This window comes from Grammomys surdaster, unplaced genomic scaffold (genome assembly GCF_004785775.1).
Source record: "Grammomys surdaster isolate TR1022 unplaced genomic scaffold, NIH_TR_1.0 211, whole genome shotgun sequence".
NCBI classification, from domain to species: domain Eukaryota; kingdom Metazoa; phylum Chordata; class Mammalia; order Rodentia; family Muridae; genus Grammomys; species Grammomys surdaster.
In genome coordinates this window covers 7,242,770-7,266,162 of record NW_021604656.1, presented here as the reverse complement: position 1 = coordinate 7,266,162, position 23,393 = coordinate 7,242,770, and the positions used below count along the sequence as shown (strand labels likewise).

Here is a 23,393-nt window from a genome sequence, read left to right as displayed (position 1 = left end):
GTCCATTAGACTTTCCCTAGATTTCTTGCTCTAGGATGGCATCTCTATATCTGGTCATTGGGTATGTAGATTTAGTTTCTATCTCCGGAGTTGAGGATATTGCTGACTAGAATCTGCCCACCTAACCCCGTTTAACCTTTGGCTCCTGCCAATGGAGTTCTTGCTGGAATAACTTCCCCACTGCTCTGGCTTCTTGTCCGAGCATGGCAATGCTTTTATCTCACCTTCCTCCTTACAATAGCATTGTAAACTTGTGTTGATGCCAGTAGGCCTTTTGTCTAGTTTGTTAGCCTAGTGGCCTGGCTTTGCCTTCCCTCTTGTATCCTTGTTTACCCTAATGACTTGCCTGCATGCTTGTCCACTCAGCATCCATGCTACATGGGATTGAAGGAGTCGGCCAGTGTCTCTCTTCCAGCCGTGCCTGTGTGCTCCTTCATAGAGCTTAGCACCCCATGTGGGTACTGATGTCACCCTGGGCTAGAGCCCCCTCTGCTCCTCCCCATCCCTCTTCGCTTTGTCTGTGCCAGAACTCAGGTGAGGACAGTTACAGCACAGATGTTTGCTACTTCTTTTTTTTTTTTTTTTTTTTCTGGTTTTTCGAGACAGGGTTTCTCTGTGTGTCTCTGCCTGTCCTGGAACTCACTCTGTAGACCAGGCTGTCCTCGAACTCAGAAATCCGCCTGCCTCTGCCTTCCAAGTGCTGGGATTAAAGGCGTGCGCCACCACCGCCCGACTTTTTTTTTTTTTTTTTTTTTTTTGCTACTTCCGTTTGATTGTTTGGTTCCCAGAACTGGGTAGTTTTAATCTTTCCTTTGACTTCTGTCCTGATAGCACTTCTGAAATTATCTCTGAGAAGCAGTCTTACTTCCTCCTACATTTGTCACAGCCCGATGCTTTTGTAAAACGTAAACCAACGGAAAAATGAAGTAAAATTATACTAATAAAAGCCACCACTCATCCACATGTTCCATTGCTTTCTCTACTTGTCTGTTTTTTATGATAGGAACTCACTGTGGCGCTCAGACTGGCCTCAAATTCATGGTAAGGTCGGGGGGCACGTATGTGCTGTGGCTATGTCCGGTGTTCTTAGACAGTCTCTCTCTAAATACGTATCTGTATCTATGTTTATGTACGTGTACATATTCACTATCAGTGTCTCAGTAGGCCTCAAACATGGGATCCTCCTGCCTCAGCCTCCTGAGTAGCAAGATTATAGGCATAAACCTTACTCCACTAAGCACCATATTTAACTCGGTGGTTCTCAACCTTCCTAATGCTGTGATCCTTTAATACAGTTCCTCATGTTGTGAAGTCCCCATCCATAAAATTCTTTTCATTTCTACTACATAACTGTAATTTTGTTTCTGTTATGAATCATAGTGTCATATTTACGTAGATAGAGGTTTGCCAAAGGGGCCATGACTCATAGGTTGAGAACCACTGTTCTAACTGATTGAAGTCAGTATATATAAAATTATCAGATGAGATTGCTATCAAAGTATCTAAATACTTTCAACTTCTATACTTATCCATCATAGATCAGCAACAAATAAACCCATGTTTAACCAAATATCTGTCCAAATCTTACTCTGAGAACTTAAATAATCCTTAGGTCTCTTGAATAAGAAGGCCAGGTCCCTTGGTCTCTTTCTCCCTGTATTCCTTTCCCTGAGTTACCATCTCTGTGATCCGTCTTATCCATGGCTGCCTCTGATCCATGCTTTCCTTCCTGGTCCCAGGGTCAGTGGTGGGGGACACCGTGAGCATTGCTTTAGTCTTTGTGATGCAAAGGGAAGCTAATAGGCTGGAGACTGCTTTCTTCAAGGCCTTGCTCTGTCTGGTCTTACAAGGCTCTGCAGGCTCCCATTAAAAACAATACTTATTTTTGATTTCATATATGTGGGTGTGTGTTTTTGTGTATGCATATGAGCACAGGTCCCACAGAGTTCAGAACATCTGATCCCCTGGAGCTGGAGTGACAGGTTTTGTGAGCCACCACCTGACTGACTGGCTTCTGGGAACCAACCTCAGATCTGCAAGATTAGCACACTCTTAACCAGCAAGCCACTGGTTGAGCCCAGAATTATTACTCTGCACTGGGAACGTGCATTTCTACTAGAATAAGTTCAGACACAGCCATGGCAGGTAGACAGCGTGGGTGACTGTGAGGGTCACAATCTCAGAATGTACTAATTTGTAACACAAAGAATAAAAAAGGCTCAGTTAAGTCAGTAAACCCTGACTTCATTGCCTCCAATGTGAGGTAACCTCGCTCTGCGTCTTATTTTCACCCGTGTAACAAGGCATGTGAATGCTAAGAAAACCACGCCAAGCCTGTGGGTGTAAATTCAACAGAGCACACTTGGCACACATGTGGCTCTGGGGTCTAGCCTGGCATGGATAAGGAAAGGGGGTACGTGCACAGCTCCGGCGTCTAACCTAGCATGCTTGTGGCTCTGGGGTCTAACCTGGCACTGGTAGGGAAAGGGACTGTGGGAGAGGGGAGAGGGGAGAAGAGAGAGAAAGATAATTTATCTGCGTATGTACTGAGAGGCCGGTAACAGAGTGAATAAAGCCTTTTCTCTCTCTGTGTCCAGGAGCTGCAGTTAAAAGCAGGACAGGGAGAAGGTCTGAACCCCAAGGCTGAGGACATGGACGGGTTTAACTTGAACAGAAGAAAAAGTCCTTTCAGAAGTGTGGACCAATTCCAGGTCGGTCAGCTCAGCTCAGTGTTTCTAACTCTCTCTCGTGCTGATGAGTGTCCATACGTAGTTAAAAACAGCAGGTTCTGAGTAAACTCTTCAAACAGTAGATTGCTTTGCTTGTTTATAAAATACATATTTCTTTCAAAACACTTTATTAAATTATCTCTCATCCAGAAATGTGTTATCTTTCTATGTTGGCAGGAGTGATTTATTTGAATATTGTATGAAATCCATGTTCACTAGATTATGTTTATTCCCATAGAGACAGGTGTATTTCTAAAATCCCCAGCTCGACATTCAAACAGGACCAAACTGTATATGTACTGTAACATATTAAAGAGTACGTTTAGTGTCACATTTTAAAAAAAGAAAACCATAACCCATAAACTAATTTCAAAGGTCAAAGAAATTGAAAATAATCGAGAAAAACTATACTTAAAATTGTAATTATATTCAAAATGCAAACACATCTATTTAAGTTTTGAAAAACATTATTTAAATTTTACTTACTAGTGACATTTAGAGTATGGGTGTATTCTCACATACCATTTGCACTTAGAAATATTTTCAACAATTGTAATTGTCTTTTTTTCTACTGGGAACCCCACTCACAGTTGAGAAATGCTGTAAATATTAACTTAATCGTGAACTTTATAAGGCCTCTTACTGGGTCTAAGGCTAAACTCAAGAATCTGACCACTTAATGGTACCACTCCTGATAATCGCAGAGCTGCTGCTACCGCAGACTCCAGTGTTGCTTGTGTTGCTAGTCCTGACAGGTCGTCCTCACAGGTCTGAAGGCCTTTGCATCTCAAGCAGACTTGCTACCTTGCCTCTTTGTTGTTGTTCTGTGATGGGGTCTCAGGTAAGCTCAGGATACTCTGAGTTTCCTGAACTTGGAATCCTCAGACTGCCACATCTGGAATGCTGGGACTGCAGGCTGGGGTTCCATGTCTGTTTCCTCATTGTCTTCATAGACATTTCTAGGATTCTTTCATGGGGCCCATGGAGGACTGAAATTAGTACCAACCTGACTTTCTAGTTTTCTGTTGTTTTAGTGGCTTTAATGACATTTCAGTGGCTTGCGATCAAATGTATGTTAGTCATGGTTTTACACTTGTGCTTGCTTGTGGTGTTTAGTTAACAGAATACTAACATATTTACTACAGAAGTCCTTCCACCCTTGTATTTTATTTTATAGTATTTGAAGTTGACAAGCTACAAGGTGGACTTGTTTTTTCATGGAGTATTTATTCCAGTGTTGATAGACTAGGGTATTTATTTACTTACTCAAGTGACCTTGTATCAGATACTATCTGCAGGCCAGGCAGTAGATCAGCGGTTAGTCACAGGAAGCTGAACAATACAGTCTGTCAGGTAGCTCTCATTGGAGAAGGCAGGATGGAGAGTGCCAGCAGAAACTGAGGGGAGGCACGGCCTCTCCACAAGTGGGGATATTTAACAGACATAGAGAAAGTCATGCTGCCTTTGTCAGGTACAAATAGCTTAATTGTAACACAGTGGGGTAATAATTTTAACTCTCTATGAAACAACACACAGCATGGTAAGCAGTCACCAGTCAGACGGCAGCATGAATTGCTCTGATAGTTTTACTGTTTGTTTTAAAGATTTTAGCCACTTAAAATGATATGATTTTTATGGTAAGAGGAGAAATAAATCATAGTATTTCTTTTTACATAGAAATTGGATGAGCAAAGAAAATGGTTAGATGAAGAAGTAGAGAAGGTCCTGAACCAGCGCCAGGAACTAGAGTTGCTGGAGGAAGACCTGAAGAAACGTGAGGCCATCGTCTCCAAGAAGGAAGCCCTGCTTCAGGAGAAGAGCCACCTGGAAAACAAGAAGCTGCGATCTAGCCAGGTACCTTGTCTGTCACTGTATCCTCTCTAACAGGTAAATCCAGAGCTGGATAGATGGTTAAGTGACTCCCACTGCTCACAGTGGCTTACAGCATTCATATACAACTCCTGTCTTACGGGATCCTCTTCTGGCCTTCTTGAGCACCAAGCATGCACATGGAACGCAGACATACATTCAGATAAAACACCTCTAAACATAAAAAAGTAAAGGTAAATCATAAACTTAGTAATTTGCTTTCCATCTAAAGATGAGGGACAGAGTTTGTATCTCAAGAACCCACATAAAAGTGGGGTGCAGAAGCATACACTTATAATCTCTATACTGAGAAGGCAGGTTGTTGGCCAGCTGTTCTAGCCAAATCACTGAGTTCCAGGTTTAGTGAGAGGCCCTATCTCAAAAAATATGTGAAAAAGCCATTGTGGAAGACACGTGATATTGACTCCTGGCCTTGAAACACATGTGCACACACACACACACACACACACACACACACACACACACACACACACGGGGCCGGAGTGGGGGTGGAGAGTGTTATAGATAGAAGCCAAAGGAAAAACTGTTCTTACTGTAAACTGCCCCTTTATCAAATGACTGTCATCCAAGTGTTGCTGGGCTGAAATAACACTTCATTCTTCTTTCAAATGTGACTTCATTAACTTTATACTGTGGTAAAGTACATAGAACATAAAGTTTACCTGTTTTGTTTTGCTCTTTACTAGAGTCTTTATATAGCCTGGTCTGGCCGTGACCTTGTGCCCCAGTGTCTGGTGCTAGGATTATAGGGATGTGTCCACGGTCATGGTCAGCTTAAACTTCACTATTAAAACCATTTTTTTTTGAGTTTACAATTCAGTGGCATTAATCCCTCCAATGTTGTATGACTGTCACAACTATATATTTCTAAACCTCTGTCTCCCAGATAGAAAATCTATAACCTTACACGGTAACTCTTCTTTCCCCACCTCCTCTGTCAGCCTCCATTAGTAACCTCCATGAGATTTCAGATACGTTGTACTGTGTGATATCTGATAGTGGGCACTGAGCCATAAAACGTTATGTACATGTCACTACTACCCCGAATCAAGGGGTTACAAGAGTCATGTAAAAGAGAAAGGAGTTTGTAAAATGAAGATTTTTTTTTTAATTATAAAGACTTGAGAAACATTATAAATATCTTTCTGCAGGACTTAGATCTTACAAGCCAGTTAATGAAGTAGGTGTGTGAGCAGGTCTGTCTCTGTCTCAAATGTTTAGAAGGCATGATTGCAGAAGTGGACGTAGCAGGGGCTGTTCTTGACTTCTCTGCATGCATTGTCACTAACAGCGTCTAAACAGGAAGCCGACTTGTGGAGACTTGAAGATACACTGTCACTTAGAGCCAGCATCAGGTCCAGGTGCATCCACCCCCGGGTCAGAGGACAAAGGACCCGAGCCCGTGTTAGTAAGCATCTGCTCCAGAGGCTCTGAGTGGTGGTGTGACACTGCTGCACTGGGGGCCATATGTGACTCTGCTGTATCGCCCATTTCTCTCAGTCCAGCTGGTCACTGAACACAGGGTTTGGGTGGCCCCTCCAGCAAGCATGATTCCTGATGTACATACCCAGGTAACTTGCTTAAACTGTCAGGGTCAAGTTGTGGAAACTATCCCTCAAAACATGGAAAATATCAGCAAGAGATTATCAAGTCAGAATTAATTACAGTGGATAATAGAAGAAGCAGCGCTTTAACAGTACATTCCATGTCACAAGAGAGAGAAGAAAAGAAACGGGTGTGGAGGGAAGCATCTCCTTAAAATACGTTTACTGAATAAGCTGGAAAACGAAAAAGAAAGCATTAAAAAGCTGCTTTCTGATTTTAGACAGTTGTAATTTTTTTAAAAAAGATTTTTTAAAAATTCAGGTACATATGTATGTATGTCTGTGTAAGGGATATGTGCAAGATGTCCAGAAAAAGAGGGTGTTACATCCCCTGGAGCCAGAGGTCAGACTCTTGATGTGGGTGCTCAGAACTTGAATAGGTTAAAGCACTGAGCGTCTTCCCAGCCTTGGGCGATATAATTTTAATAAGCAAGAACACAACAAGATAACGAAGAAGTATAAATGAATGAAAACCACCACAATTCTCTGAGAATTTTAACCAAGTGCAGACTTAAGACTTTATCCCCGCCGGGCAGTGGTGGCGCATGCCTTTAATCCCAGCACTTGGGAGGCAGAGACAGGCAGATTTCTGAGTTCGAGGCCAGCCTGGTCTACAAAGTGAGTTCCAGGACAGCCAGGGCTACACAGAGAAACCCTGTCTACAAAAACCTTAAAAAAAAAAAAAAAAGACTTTCTCCCATTTGATTCCTTTTAGAAAAGAGGGCATTAAAAGATTTTATTTTTTCTAGTGTTTGAGGACTATTCGTGAGACTTTGATTGTATGCATTCAGAAAAGGACCATCCCAGGTTGAATACTTCTCTAAAATGACAGAAAAGAAAAAATACATGTGTACCGCTAACTCAAGCCAAGCATGCTGTCAGCACTTGCAAACCTGAGATAAGGGAAGACTGGGAGCTCTGGGCCCACAGGGGCTACATGGGGATACTCGCCACAAAAAGAAATAAATACCAGGATATCTCAGACCTGCAAGTAAGAGCCTGGCTGCAACCACTTTATAGTGTAATTTTTAAGGATTTATTTTATGTGTGTGTGCTACATATATATACATGTATGTGCCCAGAGGCCAGAGAGAGTGTTGATTTCCCTGGAGTTGGAGTTACAGATGGTTGAGAGTCACCTGATGTGGGTGCTGGGAACCAAACCTGGTCCTCTAGCCAGCAGGAAGTGCTCGTAACTGCTAACTTGTCTCTCTGGCCCACTTTAAGTCGTGATCTCTTGAATATTTCACCTAAAACACAGCAGAAAAAGAAAAAAAACAAATAAATGGGCATTAATAGTAAAGATATTTGTGATTTAGAAGACACAATCAGGAAAGTAAAAAAGGAGACTATTTGAGAACTATCTGATGAGAGACTGAGACTATAGAGAGTTAACGTTTTATAGTGAAAGGATGCCCGCCTGCTCCCCCAGCCCTTGGTTGAAATAGGAAGATTATATAGCACAATTCTGTCTAAAAGAAAAACAAAATAATAGGACCTAATTAAAGAGCAAAGGATCAGCTGGGTGTGGTGGCTCACGCCTTTAATCCCAGCACTCTGGAGGCAGAGGCAGGCGGATCTCTGAGTTGAAGTCCAGCCTGGTCTACAGAACAAGTACCAGGACAGCCAGGACTACACAGAGAGACCTTGTCTTGAAAAACAAAAAGAAAAAAGCCATAAAGGGCAAAGGATCTGAAAAGACTTTTCTCCAAAGAACACATAGAAGATATAAGTGATCGGTGAGCATACACGAAGACAGTCGCCAGCTAGCTCTCAAGGAATGAATACGAAGCAAAGCCTGACACAATGTCCTGCTTGTCAGGAGGGATTAGAAGTGTTGCTGGGGGGTGGGAAAACTGGGATTATACTATGGTGCAGTGACCTTGGACGACCATCTTAGAGTTCCTCTAGAGGGGACATATTCAGATACGTTGTCAGCCAGCCTTCTTGTAGGCATATATGCAAGAGAACTAGAAGTACATGCCCATATATAAACCTTTATAGAACAGCTAAACAACAGAAACACCACAAGTGTTCAGCAGCTGAATAGACTGTGACAGGTTGAGTATTAGTGTTAGAAAGCAGTGACACATTGCTATCTGCTACAATATGGGACGCCTTGAAAATCTATGCTAAGTGAAATAAGCTAGTCACAATGTGCATCATGTGATACCATTCCGGAACAGGCAGCTCCAAAGGAAGCAGAAGAGTGCTGGCCTCTGGATGTGGGCTGGGGTTGGGAAAAGTGCAGTGATGAAAAGACTCTAAAATTGATTATCACAATGGTTGCATAATTCTGAATATTCTAAAACCCTTCACCAGACTTTAGATGAATTAGATCACACATGAATTGTGTCTTATTCAGAATAACTGTACAGCCAGAACATGACACAGGAGAGGCTAAGTGAAACCAAAAAGGCCTGGGCTGGAAACCAAGCGGGTGAGTGGTGCTGGCACTGGAGAGTTCCACAGATGGTAAGGACACACCTTTACATGAAGGACAGCTGTAGTGACCTGCACGTCACTTAGAACATCACAAGACAAGTGGAAACAAGAGTGAGGCACAGGATGGAAGCAGGACCCAGGATGCTTTATTTTCATGAGATGGCAGGGATTAGTGAGAATGTTCCTCATAAGGAGTGCATGGAGGTCCATGTGCGAATTCTGAGGCCTCTATCTCCAAAGCCTGGCTTCGCTACATCCGAACATGCCGTGAGCTGGAATAATCCTTCCAGCAGCCAGTGCAGTTGACAACACTTCCACTTAGGATCCCACATGAATCCTGTTACCATATCCGACCAGCTTTTGTTTGGGCTTGCTTGCTCGCTTGTTTAGGAACATGGTTTTTACAATGGAGCCCAGGCTGCCATGGAACTTAGGGCCATGAAGTGCTGGGATTCCTGCCATCATTCTCAGTGGTCGCCTCAGCTGTTGTGTATGTGGGGTGGATGTGGTGTCATAGCATGCATCTGGAGGTCAGACCCTCCGTGGGAGTCAGTTCTCGCCTTGCAGCTTGTTTGAGTCACTGTTGGGTAGATGAGGCTGGCTGGCCTGCAAGCTTCTGGCAATTTTCCTATCTCCAGCTCCCATCTCCCTGAAGGGTATAATAAGATTAGAGCCTCTGCATCCAGCCTTTATAGGGTTCTGAGAATCTAAAGTCTGGGCATCAGGCTTGTACGGCAACTGCTTTGCCATCTCTCCAGCCTATTGCCTGGCATGGTGTTTCAAGCCTTTTATCCCAGCACTGGGGAAGCAGAGGCAGGCAGAGGTCTATGAGTTTGGTCTACATAGTGAGTTCCAGGCCAGCCATGGCTACATAATGAGACTCTTTCTCAAAAACAAAGACAAACAAAACAAAAAAACAAACCCACGAATGTTAAAAAATAAACACTTCAACAGAAGGAAATAGGAACTGGGAGATAAGAGGACTAGAAAAAGAAGCTGAAAAAAAAACTTCAGTAAAAATATCTTCAATGAGGTTAAAAAAAAAAGACTGTAGCCATAAAAACAGGAAGTACAGGTCATTAATGACATGAAAGAACTATTAGGAATTGAAAAGGTAAGCAGAAAAAGTTTAAATATTTGAGAAAAATAAAGAGGGAAATATCTCAAATAAATCTAGGAAACAGAGTACACAAGTAATAGGAAATCCAGAGTGAGAAAACAGGAGGTATCGAACACGTAGCGTGAAAAGTTTCTGGGCTTGGGGAGATTCTCACTGGTTAAGAGCCCTTGCTGCTCTTGAGAGGTCTTGGGTTCCATTCCCATCAGCCATATGCTGACTCACAACCATCTGAAACTTCTGTTCCAGGGGATACTATGCCCTTATCCAACCTCCTCAGGAACATGAATGTTACATATATATACACAAAGGCAAAATACTAATTCACACAAAATTTAAAAAAAAATCTTTAAAAGAAAAGCTTTTCAACAGAATATGAGATTCTAGACTGAAAAAGCTATCAAGGGCCCAGCCCAGTGAGTGTCCAAGGCAAAGCACTGGGAAAGGTTTAGATGGAAAACCCGATCTTCAATACCTCCAGGTAGAAGGAACTAGTCACGTGTCAGTCTGAGGAGCCAGAGCAGCACTGGGTTTCTCTGCTTTCTTCATTGAAAGTTAAAAGATCCGAAGCAGTCTTCAAATTTGTAAGGAAAATTATTTCAAGTAAAAAATCCTCTTCTTAGCCCAAATTCCTAATTAGTGTGAAAGCAGAGCATTTCCTGTTGAGCCTTCCTCAGGAATCCGCTGCGTGCAGTGCGTCAGGAACGTGAGTGCCGGGTCTGAAGCTGGGACAGCATGGGCCTTCCCATGAGCCCCTGGGGGAAAGTGAGCTCAAGCAGAGTCTGTAACATGGCAGCTCCAGGTGAAACGTTCAGGGAAAGAAGATACTGGAATGGCTCAGTGGGTGAAGGTGCTTGTCACCAAATTCAGCCTGATCCCAGAGCTCACATGACGGATGTAGAGAAGGCATTCTGTAACTTGTCATGCTGTGGCATGCACATGCGTGGATGCACACACACTAAATAATGCAAAAATAAAAAGATTATTGAATACATTTGCTACTAACTTTGATTAAATGGATTAAATGAACAAAGTATGAGATTTTACAGTTTTATTGGAGAAGAATTAGTTATCAGGTACAAAAAAGATATATCACTTTGCCCGAGGCAGCCATCTTCCAGTTAACTCGCCAAAATGACGAACACAAAAGGAAAGAGGAAGCCGGGCAGTGGTGATACACGCCTTTAATCCCAGCACTTGGGAGGCAGAGGCAGGCGGATTTCTGAGTTCGAGGCCAGCCTGGTCTACAGAGTGAGTTCCAGGCCAGCCAGGGCTACACAGAGAAACCCTGTCTCGAAAAACCAAAAAAAAAAAAAAAAAAAAGGAAAGAGGAGAGGCACTCGGTATATGTTCTCTAGGCCTTTTAGGAGACATGGAGTTGTTCCTTTGGCCACATACATGTACATCTACAAGAAGGGGGATATTGTAGACATCAAGGGGATGGGTGTTGTTCAAAAAGGAACGCCTCATAAGTGTTACCACGGCAAAACCGGGAGAGTCTACAATGTCACCCAGCATGCCGTGGGCATCATTGTAAACGAGCAAGTTAAGGGCAAGATTCTGGCCAAGAGGATCAATGCAGGGATGGAGCACATTAAACACTCGAAGAGCAGAGACAGCTTCCTGAAGCGGGTGAAGGAGAATGATCAGAAGAAAAAGGAAGCCAAAGAGAAGGGCACCTGGGTTCAGCTGAAGCGCCAGCCTGCGCCACCCAGAGAAGCACACTTTGTGAGGACTAACAGGGAAGGGCCTGAGCTGTTGGAGCCCATTCTATACGAATTCATGGCCTAGTGTACAAAAGAGAAATGAAGGACCTGACTGCAGAGTTTAAAAAAAAAAAAGATGTATCAAGTAGAAGTATGATCATTTTTATAGACATGTCAGCTATGAAATTAATAGTTGCACATTCATAATGAGCTAAGTGACTACTGACTTAGCCAAAAGGTCTACGATAGCTTACAGTGGGAAGAGGGAGGAGGGGCTCCTGTAATACACAGGTGTGAAACTGACTGTCTAGATGCGGAGCAGAACACCAGAAGGACCAACTAAGGGGTTAAGGAGACTTAGTTTAGGAAATGGCTCTCCTTTTTATTATATAATAAACAGTTTATATGTATGTTAGAAACCGTATGGAAGTATATAACAGTATTTTAAGTTATAATAAACATCTCCATAAATCTGACCAGATTCTTGTGTTTTCTGACCCTAATAAGAATTTTAAAATATGCTGAAAAACACCAAATATTAACCCCTTAAGAAATTATAACAGCTTTACCGTGTATTGAGCAAAGGAATAAAATAAGAGAAAAAAGAAAATTGCCTCTCAAAACCTTTTTAAAGAGTCCAAGTGTTTTACCTGCATGTATAGTTAAGTTGCACTGTGTGTGTGTGTGTGTGTGTGTGTGTGTGTGTGTGTGTGTGTGTGTTGCCCAAGGAGGCCAGAAAGGGACACCAGATCCTGTGGGACTGGAGTTACAGAGCACTGTGAGCTGCCATGGCAATGCTGGGAACTGAACCCCAGTCCTTGTAGAGCAACCAGTGCTCTCAACCACTGAGCCACCTCTCTAGTCCCCATAACTTCAAATAACTTTTAAGGTTTTAGTTAATGAACCCCTTTAGAAAGTTTTATAAAAGATAAAAATAGAAAAAGGAAATTTTTAGAAATCATAGAATCAGTATATCAATAAAATGCTAACTGGTTATATTTTTTAGATGTCTGAATTTCTTGTAACCGTTTTCTGTCTGGTGGGTTGTGTCTTTCTAGGCCTTAAGCACAGACAGTCTCAAAATATCAGCTCGCCTGAACTTGCTGGACCAAGAGTTATCTGAGAAGAGCTTGCAACTTGAGAGCAGCCCAACTGAGGAGAAAATGAAGATTTCAGAACAAGTCCAAGCGCTTCAGAAAGAAAGGGACCAACTCCAGAGACAGAGGAACAGTGTGGATGAGAAGCTGAAGCACGGCCGAGTGCTGTCCCCCAAAGTAAGTCAGTATTCCCTGGAGCTGGAGCTGCTGTATGACGACGGATGACAGCGGTCTCCATGGTCTTATGATCATGGACTCGGGTCACGTGATCACAAGCCTGATAAACCTGATAATCCTTAAGACCTTGTCAGCTAATGAATTCCTCTGGCATCTAGCTGGCCTTGTAAGCCTTGGTTGATTACACAGATGTCTTCCTACAGTGGTGCCTGCTAGTACGCTTGCTGACATTGCCAGGCGCTCGGGAACTAACCCGTCCCTTGATCGTGGCGGCTCAGCTGCTTCTCCCCTGAAGTTACAGATCACAGAAAGTAATCTGAAAGTCTCTCAGCGTTTTCAAGGAGAGCACATAATTTGTGGTCTCCCATTTGGAGAGGGATACACATGTGCATGGAGGGATGCCCCCCCCCATTACCATGTGGTACTCAGAGACCAGGTCTGTCCCTTACCTGCTGAGCCAGCTTATCTGTCACCTGGGTATCTTTGGTAATGAGGCTAGGTGCATAAAACTTGCCTATCTTGTGAAAGAGCTGGTTTTCGGAAATTCTCCACCATCTAAACAAACATACAAATTCCAGAAAAATCCCTTTTCGTTACAGTTTTCATTTGAGAGGGAATCTGGCGCTTCTCGGCTGTGAGAGGCGATTCAGTCACTGACTTTCCAGACTTAGTCATTTCAAACATGGTTTATTTCAGTAGCAAATGATCCCAATGCTCTGTTTGATAGGAGGTTTTTGAACCTAAAATTTCTCTCCAGTATTTCTTACCAAAGCAAGAAAAAGAGGGAAGCAGCTGGCAGCCTTGGGCCTCATTGAATCTTGTGTTTTATATTGGGCAAGAAGGAGGACATTAGAGAGGTTTGTGGAGAAATAGCAGAAAAATGTCACATATGTCTCCTGTTGAACCAACTGATGAAAGGGACTGTCGGCTGAAGGGCGGACATCATGCACATCTGCTTCCCTACTTCATGACTTAACTTGGGTAGCTGTGCAGAGGCTCCTGAAGTGTTAAACTGGAGCCCTGAACTTGTAGATCTAAAGGGAGACGCACCTGATACACAGCACACTTAAGCAGTAAGGAATTCTGTCCACCCAAGACTGTTACTAGGCCATGCAGGAAACAGACAAGCAAACAAAGCTAAGTACTGCGCTCCCCTTGAGAATTACAGGCAGTGTAGTTAAAGCTGTATTTATTACACACTACTGAAGAGTCATCTGGGGAAAGCTGTGCTAATGCTACCACAGTGTACAGCAAGCATAGGTTAGATCTGAGGAGCATGGGAAAGCATGCAGATAGGGCATTGTTGGAGGAGACAGTTGCCCACGTGTATCTTAGTACAGATTGCTGCAAGCTCCAGGTAGGTTCTGTGCCAGCCAGACCTAGATGGTGAGGCCCTGTCACAGAATACACTTTGCATTTTATGTGGAGTTGGGTGGCAGGTGACATTGACTATGGACTTGTGGACAGCACATGCATAGGACTCCCTGAGCAATACTGAACACAGTTGTGTTCCACTTAGGCCTGTGAGCATCTCTTTGGCTTTCTTTCTGCTCTTCCAGTGTTTTAAAGCCAAGAATAAGATTCTCAAACAGATCTGCCAGTAGCAAATTAATGGAAGTGCTTAAAATGATTTTTTATAGTAGTTTCTAATTATCTTTAAGAAGTGAGAGACTTGCCAGGCAGTGGTGGCGCATGCTTTTAATCCCAGCACTTGGGAGGCAGAGACAGGCGGATTTCTGAGTTCGAGGCCAGCCTGGTCTACAGAGTTCCAGGACAGCCAGGGCTACACAGAGAAACCCTGTCTCGAAAAAAACAAAAAAGAATAAGAATAAGAATAAGAATAAGAAGAAGAAGAAGAAGAAGAAGAAGAAGAAGAAGAAGAAGAAGAAGCAGAAGCAGTAGTAGTGAGAGGCTTTAGATTATTTTAGTAGCAGATTGCCCAACAATTCTCTGAAGATGGAACACTTCCCAATTAAAAATTATATATTTGAATTCTAATGTTTGTAAATTTATATTTGGATCTATTTATGGAGCATAGTAATACAATATACAGTGTATACAATATACAGTGATCAAACCAGGATAATTAGCATGCCTGTCTCTTTAAATACTATTTCTATACAGTAGAAACACTAGGATTTTTCTAGTTATTTTGAAATGGATAGTAAATTGCTACATGCTAGCTTCCCTTCTGTTGCTGGGATAAAACACTGTTTAAAAGCAACTCAGGGGAGGAGAAAATTTATTTCACTTCCCAGGTCACAGTTCACCACTGGGAGTCAGAGCAGGAACTCAAACAGGAAGTATGGTGGACGCTGCTTGCTGGCTCTCTTTAGTTGGCTACTGCTCAGCTTTCTTCAGGGTCCCCTGCCCACTGAGTGATGCTCCTCACAATGGGCTGGGCCCTTCTGCATCAGTGACAGTTCCCTGCAGGCACACCTACAGGACAGTCTGATTTAGGCAATCCCTAAACTGCGACTCCCTTCTCAGGTGGCACTAGGCTGTGTCAGACTGACAAAGCAGACTCCAACAGTCCATCCCTTAGCAGCTTGACACACAGATGTGCTACTTTTACTCTGTATCCCTGCATTCCTCTGTCCCTGCAAGCTCATGTTAATATAAAACACACTCCAACTTTTAAAAGTCCAGTCTAAAAAATTCCAATGCTTTAAAAGTTCAAAGTCTCTTCTGAAAGTTAAAAGTGCTGGAGAGATGGCTCCATGGTTAGAGCACTTGTCGCCCTTCTAGAAGACGAGTTCAGTTCCCAACACCCACTTCAGGTGGCTCACAACCACTTTTAACTCCAGCTCCAGGGGAACCTGAGTCATCTTCTGGCCTCTGTGAACGCCTGCACACATGTGGCATGCCTACACACAGACATACATACACATATCTATTAAATTAACATTAAATACAAAAATCCAGAGTCTCTTAGCTGTGGGCTCCTACAGAATAAAAGTTACACACTTTCTTACCCCTAAAAGGAAGTCGCTGGGCATAGAAACAGTCAGCAGTGTAGATCCAGACCCTGCAGCTCAGCAGCTGCTCCCTAGGACTCACTCACTGCCATCTTCCAGCTCCCAACAGCGCCAACGGCCCCATTTCTTCATCTCTGCCATCCATGGTACATCCACAACTTGCAGGCCTGGAGCTGCTCTGCTGTGCCTGCGGTTGACCTTGACAGCCATCCCACAGTCCCGGCATCTCCAGCATTCTCCACTAAAACTGAGGATGCACCTTCACCAATGGTCTCTCCTGGTCTTTCTTCAGGGACCTTTTGTCCCTGCCACATGGCACCAGGCCTCACCCACTCTGCATGGTTCCCGCAGTCTTGCATCCTTTGTGCTTTCAAAGCCAGAACTATGTGGGCACTTTGACAGAATGCCAGGTCTGGCTGCAAGCTGGACATGTAGTATTGCCCCCTTTAGATGGCAGCTTCCATGTGCTTCCATGAGGGAAGTCAGGACAGGAACTCTACAAGAACTTGAACAGATGCCATGGGGGAACACGGCTTGTTGGCATGTTTGCTGCCTCATACTTTGTTTGCTGCTCTATCTATCCCAGAACAACAGTTAGCTGGCCTACATCCGTCAGCAGTTGAGACAGTGCCACACAGATAGATCTGTCCACAGGTCAGTCTCATTGAGGGTCCCTGCCCCCAAGGGAGACGCCCTCCTCAGGTGACTCTAGCTGTGTCAGCTTGGCACTTAACTCTAACTGGAACACCTACTGTACTATGGAACATGAGAACAGAACTGTAATGGGTGCCTGCTGACTCTCACTTGCCCGCTTCCTCTGACTGCTAGTCTGTTCCCTACTTCAGGTTGGCTTTTTTATGTTGCTCACATGGGTTGAAATGCTTGCCATTCGTTTTTCTGTGCTAGGCTCGTTTCACTAACTCACTGTCCTCTGTTTCTATCCGTGTTGCTGCAGACGAGAGGATGGGCACAGCGGTTTGCTAGTAATTCAAAGTTGTTTATAGGAAGTGGTGTACAGGAACTAGTTTAAGAACCTCTGTTCTGTCTTTGACATCTTACTCCCATCCTTTATAGTTAAACATTTATTTATCCAAAATGTCCATATAATGCAGTACTTGCTTGAAAGCTTTTGTTAGCCTTTTGTTTCACTTCTTTATTGAAAGGAATATGTAGTCTAAAACATTTAAAAACTACTACCTACGCCCTGTTCTCTAGGAGGCCTATGGGAAGGTTGGTGCTCAGGACCCACCTAGACCTGCTGTCTGTCTAGACCTGCTGCCCCAGAGTTAAAGTGATGGTAATATGCTGGGTACCTGGCCGCAGCCACGTGTCCTGAGTAAGCACAGCCATGGCGGTGCTTCATTTTTATTTTGAATTTTCACTCTTTTAAAATTTTATTCTGTGGAGTTTGTGTATGTACATTTGCACATGCACGTATGCCACAGCACATGTGTGGAGGTCAGTGGACAACTTGGGGGTCAGTGTCTTCTTAGCTAGAGTTTCTATTGCTGTGAAGAGACAGTATGGCCAAGGCAACTCTTATAAAGGAGAACATTTAATTGGGGGCTGGATTACAGTTTCAGAGGTTCAGTCATCAGGGCCAGACAAATGACAGCATGCAAGCAGACTCAGAGCTGCAGAGGTAGCTGAGACTTCTACATCTGAATAGGCAGGCAGCAGGAGAGAGTGACACTGGGCTCAGCTTGAGCTTCTGAAACCTCAAAAGCCCACCCCCAGTAACACACTTCCTCCAACAAGGTCACACCTCCTAACAGTGCCACTCCTTTTGGGCCTATGGGGGCAGTTTTCATTCAAACCACCCCATTCCACCCCCTGGCCCCCACAGGTTTGCAGCAGGATCATAATGCAGAGATACGTTCAGTCCGACTTCAACAGTCCCCAGAGTCGATTAGTCTCAGCACTTTTTCAGAGTTCCAAATTCAAGATCTATTCTGAGACTCATGGCAATCTCTTAACTGTAACCACTTGTAAAATCAAAATGAAAGGGCAGATCACATACTTCCAACATCCAACGACACAGGATATAATCACCATTCCAAAAGGGAGGAGAAGGAGCAGAGTGAGGAAATACTGGGCCAAAGAGAGACTGAAAACCAGCCGGGTGAGCTCCAGCCTCTGCATCTCCATGTGTGATGTCAGTCCCTCCAGAGCTCCAGCTCCTCTCTGCCTTGTTGACTGTAACACTTCTCTCTCCTGGGCTGGTCTCACTCCCTGTTAGCAGCTCTCCTCAGCAGGTATCCCACAGCTCTGGCATCTCCAACATCTGAGGGTCTCGAAGGTAATCCAGGCCTCACCTTCAGTTTCACACAATGGCCTCTCTGGGCCTCCATGCAAGGACACCCCTGCCCCACGCCTGGCCTGAGTGGCTTTCCTTAGCCCTGAGAGAGATTCCATATACTCTTTCTTGTATCCTTGACTCTAAAGCCAGAACCATGTGGTCAAAGCTGCCAAGTTCTGCTGCTGCTTGGGCTGGACCATGGCCCTTCATTTGAGTATATTTTCACCAGCTTTCTGTGTTTTGATGGTCTCCTTCACTGTCTAAGCTTGGCTGTCCTGGAACTCTCTCTGTAGACCAGGCTGGCCTCAGACTCAGATCTGCCAGCCTCTGCCTTCAGAGTGCTGGGATTAAAGGTGCTCACCACCATGCCTGGCCCCACGCTTTCCTTTCAGTCCTTTCCACAGGTTGGAAGCTGAGCTGGGCGGGGTCTTACTCCAAGGTCACCGCTCTCCTTATTCCACATGGCATCAGGCTTGCCTTTAATCTGTTTACACTTCCTGGTGCCCCTTTTCTCCTCGAAGTGGACACTTTTTATCCCTCTCTGCTCGGTTTGCTCCTTTTCATTACAGATCTGCATAAGACTGGCTACTAAAAGCCACACAACAGATTTCTTTTTAGACAAATGCAGAAAGCAGCCAAAGAAAAAATATTAAAAGAATAATTTTTAGGCCATATATCAATATTCTTATCCTCTGAAACCTCTTGAGCCAGGCTCCATGGTTCAGCACCAGTCTCCCATGCTCCTCCTGGTGTAGCCCATGAAGGCCCACTTAAAGCACTCAGCTGCTTTTCTAGTCCAAAGCCCACATTCACCCAAACAAAAGCATGCTCAGGCCAATTACAATACCCCAGTCCCGGGTATCAACTTCTGTCTTAGTTAGGGCCTCTTCTATTTCTGTAAAGAGACACTATGACCATGGCAACTTTTATCTTTTATAAAGGACAACATTTATTCAGGGCTGGTTTACAGTTCCCGAGGTTTAGTCCCTTGTCATCGTGGTAGCAAGCATGACAGCATGCCAGCAGACACGGTATTGAAGAGGAGAGCAGAGTTCTACATCTGCATAAGCAGGCAGCAAGAAGAGAGAGTGACACTGGGCCTGGCTTGAGCATCTGAGACCTCAAAAGCCCATCATGCAGTGACACACTTCTTCCAGCAAGGCCACACCTCCTAATAGTACCACTCCCCATGGGCCTATGGTGGCCATTTTCATTCAGACCACCACAGGGAGGCAGTTATTTACCCTGACTTGTGGACTCCAGGAAACAAACTTAGGTAGTCAGGCTTCACAGCAAAAGACTTCACCTACTGAGCCATGCATCTCACTGGGTAACTCTCAGGGTTCTTAATAATAATGCTTTGTATTTTCTCAGCCACTTCTTAACTTCCATTTGAAACTGCAGAAACTAAAATTATACTTAAGTTGTTCTCAGCCATGTTCTGAACTATTCTCAGCAAACCTTTTGTATTTATTTTTGATGAACTAAAGTAAGAGTATGAATTGAAAAGTCAGATGTGGTCTGTTTAGATAACTCCCGTCCACGTCTTGGTCCCTTTCACTCATTCATGTGAGTACCTTTCAAACGTGTTTAAAGTGGCTTCTCCTCCTTCTCTTTTTGGTTTTTTCGAGACAGGGTTTCTCTGTGTAGTCCTGGTTGTCCTGGAACTTACTCTGTAGACCAGACTGGCCTTGAACTCAGAAATCCGACTGGCTCTGTCTGCCTCCCAAGTGCTGGGATTAAAGGCGTGCACCACCACCGCCTGGCTCTTTTCCTCCTCTTAAAAATATGATTATTAGGGCTGAAAAGATGGCTTTAGTGGCTAGGGACCTGGGTTCTGTTCCCGGCACCCATGCTTGGCCACTCACAAGCACCTGTAGCTCCAGCTCCAAGACAGTTAACATGCTCTTCCAGATTCTGCAAGGCACCTGGACTCACATGCATAATCAATACATAATAATTTAAAATTAGAAAACTTAGTCTTTCAAAATATGATTACTGTGTTTCTTTTGGGGCAGTTCTCATGTAATCCAAGGGTGATTGGTTACTGCATAAAAAAGTGGCTATTGAACGCCCCACTGTCCTTCCAGAAGATTTTATAAGAGAGCTTTCTAAAATAAGTATGCGACTTCCTGCTAGATGAAGTTATTACCTGTTTCTTGACGAAAAGGAGGTCTGGAAGCCCTAACAACTCCTAGAAGTGATGAGAAAAATAACAGACATATGGAAATAGTTTTGAATTTTTCATTAACTCATTCAACAAATACTAAGTTTAAATTATGCGATAAACACCGTGCTCAGCGGTGTGGAGGTGAGTCTGGGCAAGGCTGTCTTCCTGAAGACGCTTGCTCTGTGCAGGTGCAGGAATACAGAGACACACACCTCTCAGTCTTCCCTCCTCTTGTCCTCAGCTAGTATAACCTCGGACAGCTCAAAGAATTATTTGGTTTTCTGACACGAACAGCATATTAGCTGATGTTATATTGCTACCATTTAAAACAACATTTCATAGAAATCTCTTTATCTGAAGGGGGTTAAAACAGGGTTTCATTATGGAGCCCTTGAACGCCTGATTCTCCTGCCCTAACCTTCCAAACACTAGAATTTTGGGCACACACATCTATGTCTGGCTCATGTCATAGAAGTCTTAAGAATGTTGCAGTTCCCTAAGCCCTGGCTGCTAACGTCCCTCTGCTGCATTGTCCCACAGACTCTGTCCTCGTCACTAATTCTTAGTCAGCTCCAAGTGTCCCCTCCTTCTGCCCCAGCCCTGTGTTGTTTTGCTAGGTCTTTGGGGGTACAGCAGCTGTACTAGGCCTCATCACGATACTCTCCCTTGTAAATGCACTCCAGGGACCCCGAAGGAGAGGACAGTATTGCAGAGTTTATGAGCTGAGGCCACGTCCAGCTGTCTCCCTTGGATCGGGTAGTCAGGGTTTGCTGCATAGCCTTGGAACATCATGGACCTCACCTAACTTTTGCACCTGCTATTTTGATATGTAATATTACTGTAAAGACATGATGATCATGTGACATATGCACTCTAACACATGACACATCAGATAGCTTAGCCAAGCCTCAAATCCTGTGTCCTTTACATTTAGTGGGACTTTAAGAGTATCGCCCCTTAAACTTAAGCACATGGTAAGGGCTGATCTAAGCTACAACACTGTGAGTACAGGCTGTACCTTTTGAGTGCAGGTTGTACTTTTTCTTTAAGATGAATGTTCTCCATGGTCTCTAGGAAGAACATCTCCTTTTCCAGCTTGAAGAAGGAATAGAAGCTCTGGAAGCTGCGATTGAATTCAAGAATGAAAGCATCCAGAGTCGCCAGAACTCACTCAAAGCATCATTCCAGAACCTCTCTCAAAGTGAAGCAAATGTTCTGGAAAAACTAGTTTGCCTGAATATTGCTGAGATTAGAGCTATTCTTTTCAAATATTTCAACAAGGTATGTTTCTAAGGAACACCACTTTTCTTAGAAAGGCCAAGATGCCTTATTTATATTGAACTTTTAAAGAAAGTGAAATTCTCAAAGATTTGGTGGCCAATAAATATAAGCACAGCTTCCCTTTATGGACCTGAGTGTTACCAGAAAGTGTGAATTACCCAAATAAGCCATACCTTTGAGGTGGTTAAAACTGAAGGTTTCCTTGTAGGAGGTCTAGACAATGTAACTGCTAGCCTTCCTTTTATTTCTTGGTTCTAAATGTAAATGCTATTTATGGAAAGTGTAGGTTCAGTAGCTTTGGGCTTCTTTTCTCTGCAGCTGTGAATGGTGGAGCTGTGTGCCCTCCTCATCCTGTCTCACCGTGCTGTGGGAGCCAAGTTTAGGTTTTATTCATTTGAATCTGCTTAAATCAATCAATTTTATTTGTAAAAATTGGCAGTCTACTGTAACATTGAGAATTATATTAATATTTTCTCTAATTTTTTCCACTTGAAACATATAAAGAATAGTTTTTCCCTAAAAATATATTGAGTTAAAGAGAGTATCTGACAGTTGATACAAACTAAAACAAAGACTTTTTCAAAGTCTAATTGTATGAAATACAAAGTGAATGAAAAGTTTAGCACAGTGGCACACACCTTTAATCCCAATACCAGGGACAGAGCAGCAGGTGGATCTCTGTGAGTTTGAGGACACCCTAGTCTACATAGAGAGTTGCAGGACAGCCAGAATCTCAAAAAAAAAAAAAAAGTGAATCAAACTATTAAGCAGTCTCCCAGTCTTCTGAGGCTTGAGTAATCCATCAGTAGTCAGCAGCCATTACTGATAGACTATGCAGTCAGCATGTGGCCTAGGCTTAGAGACAGAGTCTCTGATGGCATCCTGAGGGTTCTTAGCCAAGGGATGTAGCTTTGTAGCTAAGGCCATGTGAGTGTTGTTTTAATGGGAGTCATGTCCTGTCAGGTTCTACAGCACAGACTCTGTCTACAGTGCTCTGCCTTCCTACCAACACAGCAGACCTCAACCCACAAAATGCAATGGCCTGAAACAGAACTTCGGCATTTAAGGTTAAACTATTATTTCCCTTAAGACAGAATAATATGTAGATGTTGCAAGAATATAAACATTCCTCTAGAGATGTGTGGACTAGAGAAACAGTTACAGAATTCTAGCCAGCCACAGTGGCATGTGTCTACAGACCCCGACCATGTGGAAGAAAGTTCAAAGCCAGCCAGAGATATATAGTAAAACCGTGTCTCCAAAAGAAAAGGAAACAAGAAAGAGAATCATATAATCTGAGCTGTAGAAACCTTATCTAAGAAGCTTTGGAAGGGTGACTATTAGTTCAATATTGTATTGAAAATGAAAGTAGTACTGATGCAGAATTTTTGACAAATTAAAAAAATTGTTGGCTATTTTATAGTTATATTTTAAAGCATTTAATACCTGTTAAAAGACACTTAAGATATTTTTGAGATTAAATAGCTTCACCTTCATATAGTCCAAGAAAGCTGGGTAATCTATTGTGTTAGGTACATAAGATACACTTAAAAGATAAAAAAATGTCTTTGATAGGTAATTAATTTGCGAGAAACCGAACGTAAACAGCAGTTGCAGAATAAAGAGATGAAAATGAAGGTTCTGGAACGGGATAATATGGTCCATGAGTTAGAATCTGCGTTGGAGCACCTGAGACTGCAGTGTGACCGAAGACTGACCCTCCAGCAAAAGGAGTATGAACAGAAGATGCAGTTGTTGTTACATCATTTCAAAGGTAGCCCCTCCCCCTGCTGTCAGTTACAGAAGGGGTGGCGTGAGGGAAATGCTGAGGAAGGGAGCCAGGCCACAGTGTGCTCAGCTGTGTGCACAGTCACTACTCAGCTGTGTGCACAGTCACTAC

General features: G+C 43.5%; 1 protein-coding gene across 4 annotated transcripts in view; it reads left to right on the top strand.

Moving 5' to 3' along the window:
- The window catches only part of Kif27 (kinesin family member 27), a 74,775-nt gene that overhangs the window by 45,374 nt on the left and 6,008 nt on the right, over nucleotides 1-23,393 (top strand). For 2 of the 4 annotated variants that reach the window (XM_028772080.1, XM_028772081.1), the window contains 5 exons: nucleotides 2,598-2,711; nucleotides 4,407-4,583; nucleotides 12,550-12,765; nucleotides 21,287-21,493; nucleotides 23,069-23,267. In XM_028772080.1, coding sequence (XP_028627913.1) covers nucleotides 2,598-2,711; nucleotides 4,407-4,583; nucleotides 12,550-12,765; nucleotides 21,287-21,493; nucleotides 23,069-23,267 — 913 coding nt within the window. The remainder of the gene's footprint in view (nucleotides 1-2,597; nucleotides 2,712-4,406; nucleotides 4,584-12,549; nucleotides 12,766-21,286; nucleotides 21,494-23,068; nucleotides 23,268-23,393) is intronic. The other 2 variants (XM_028772082.1, XM_028772083.1) reach the window with 2 other exon arrangements.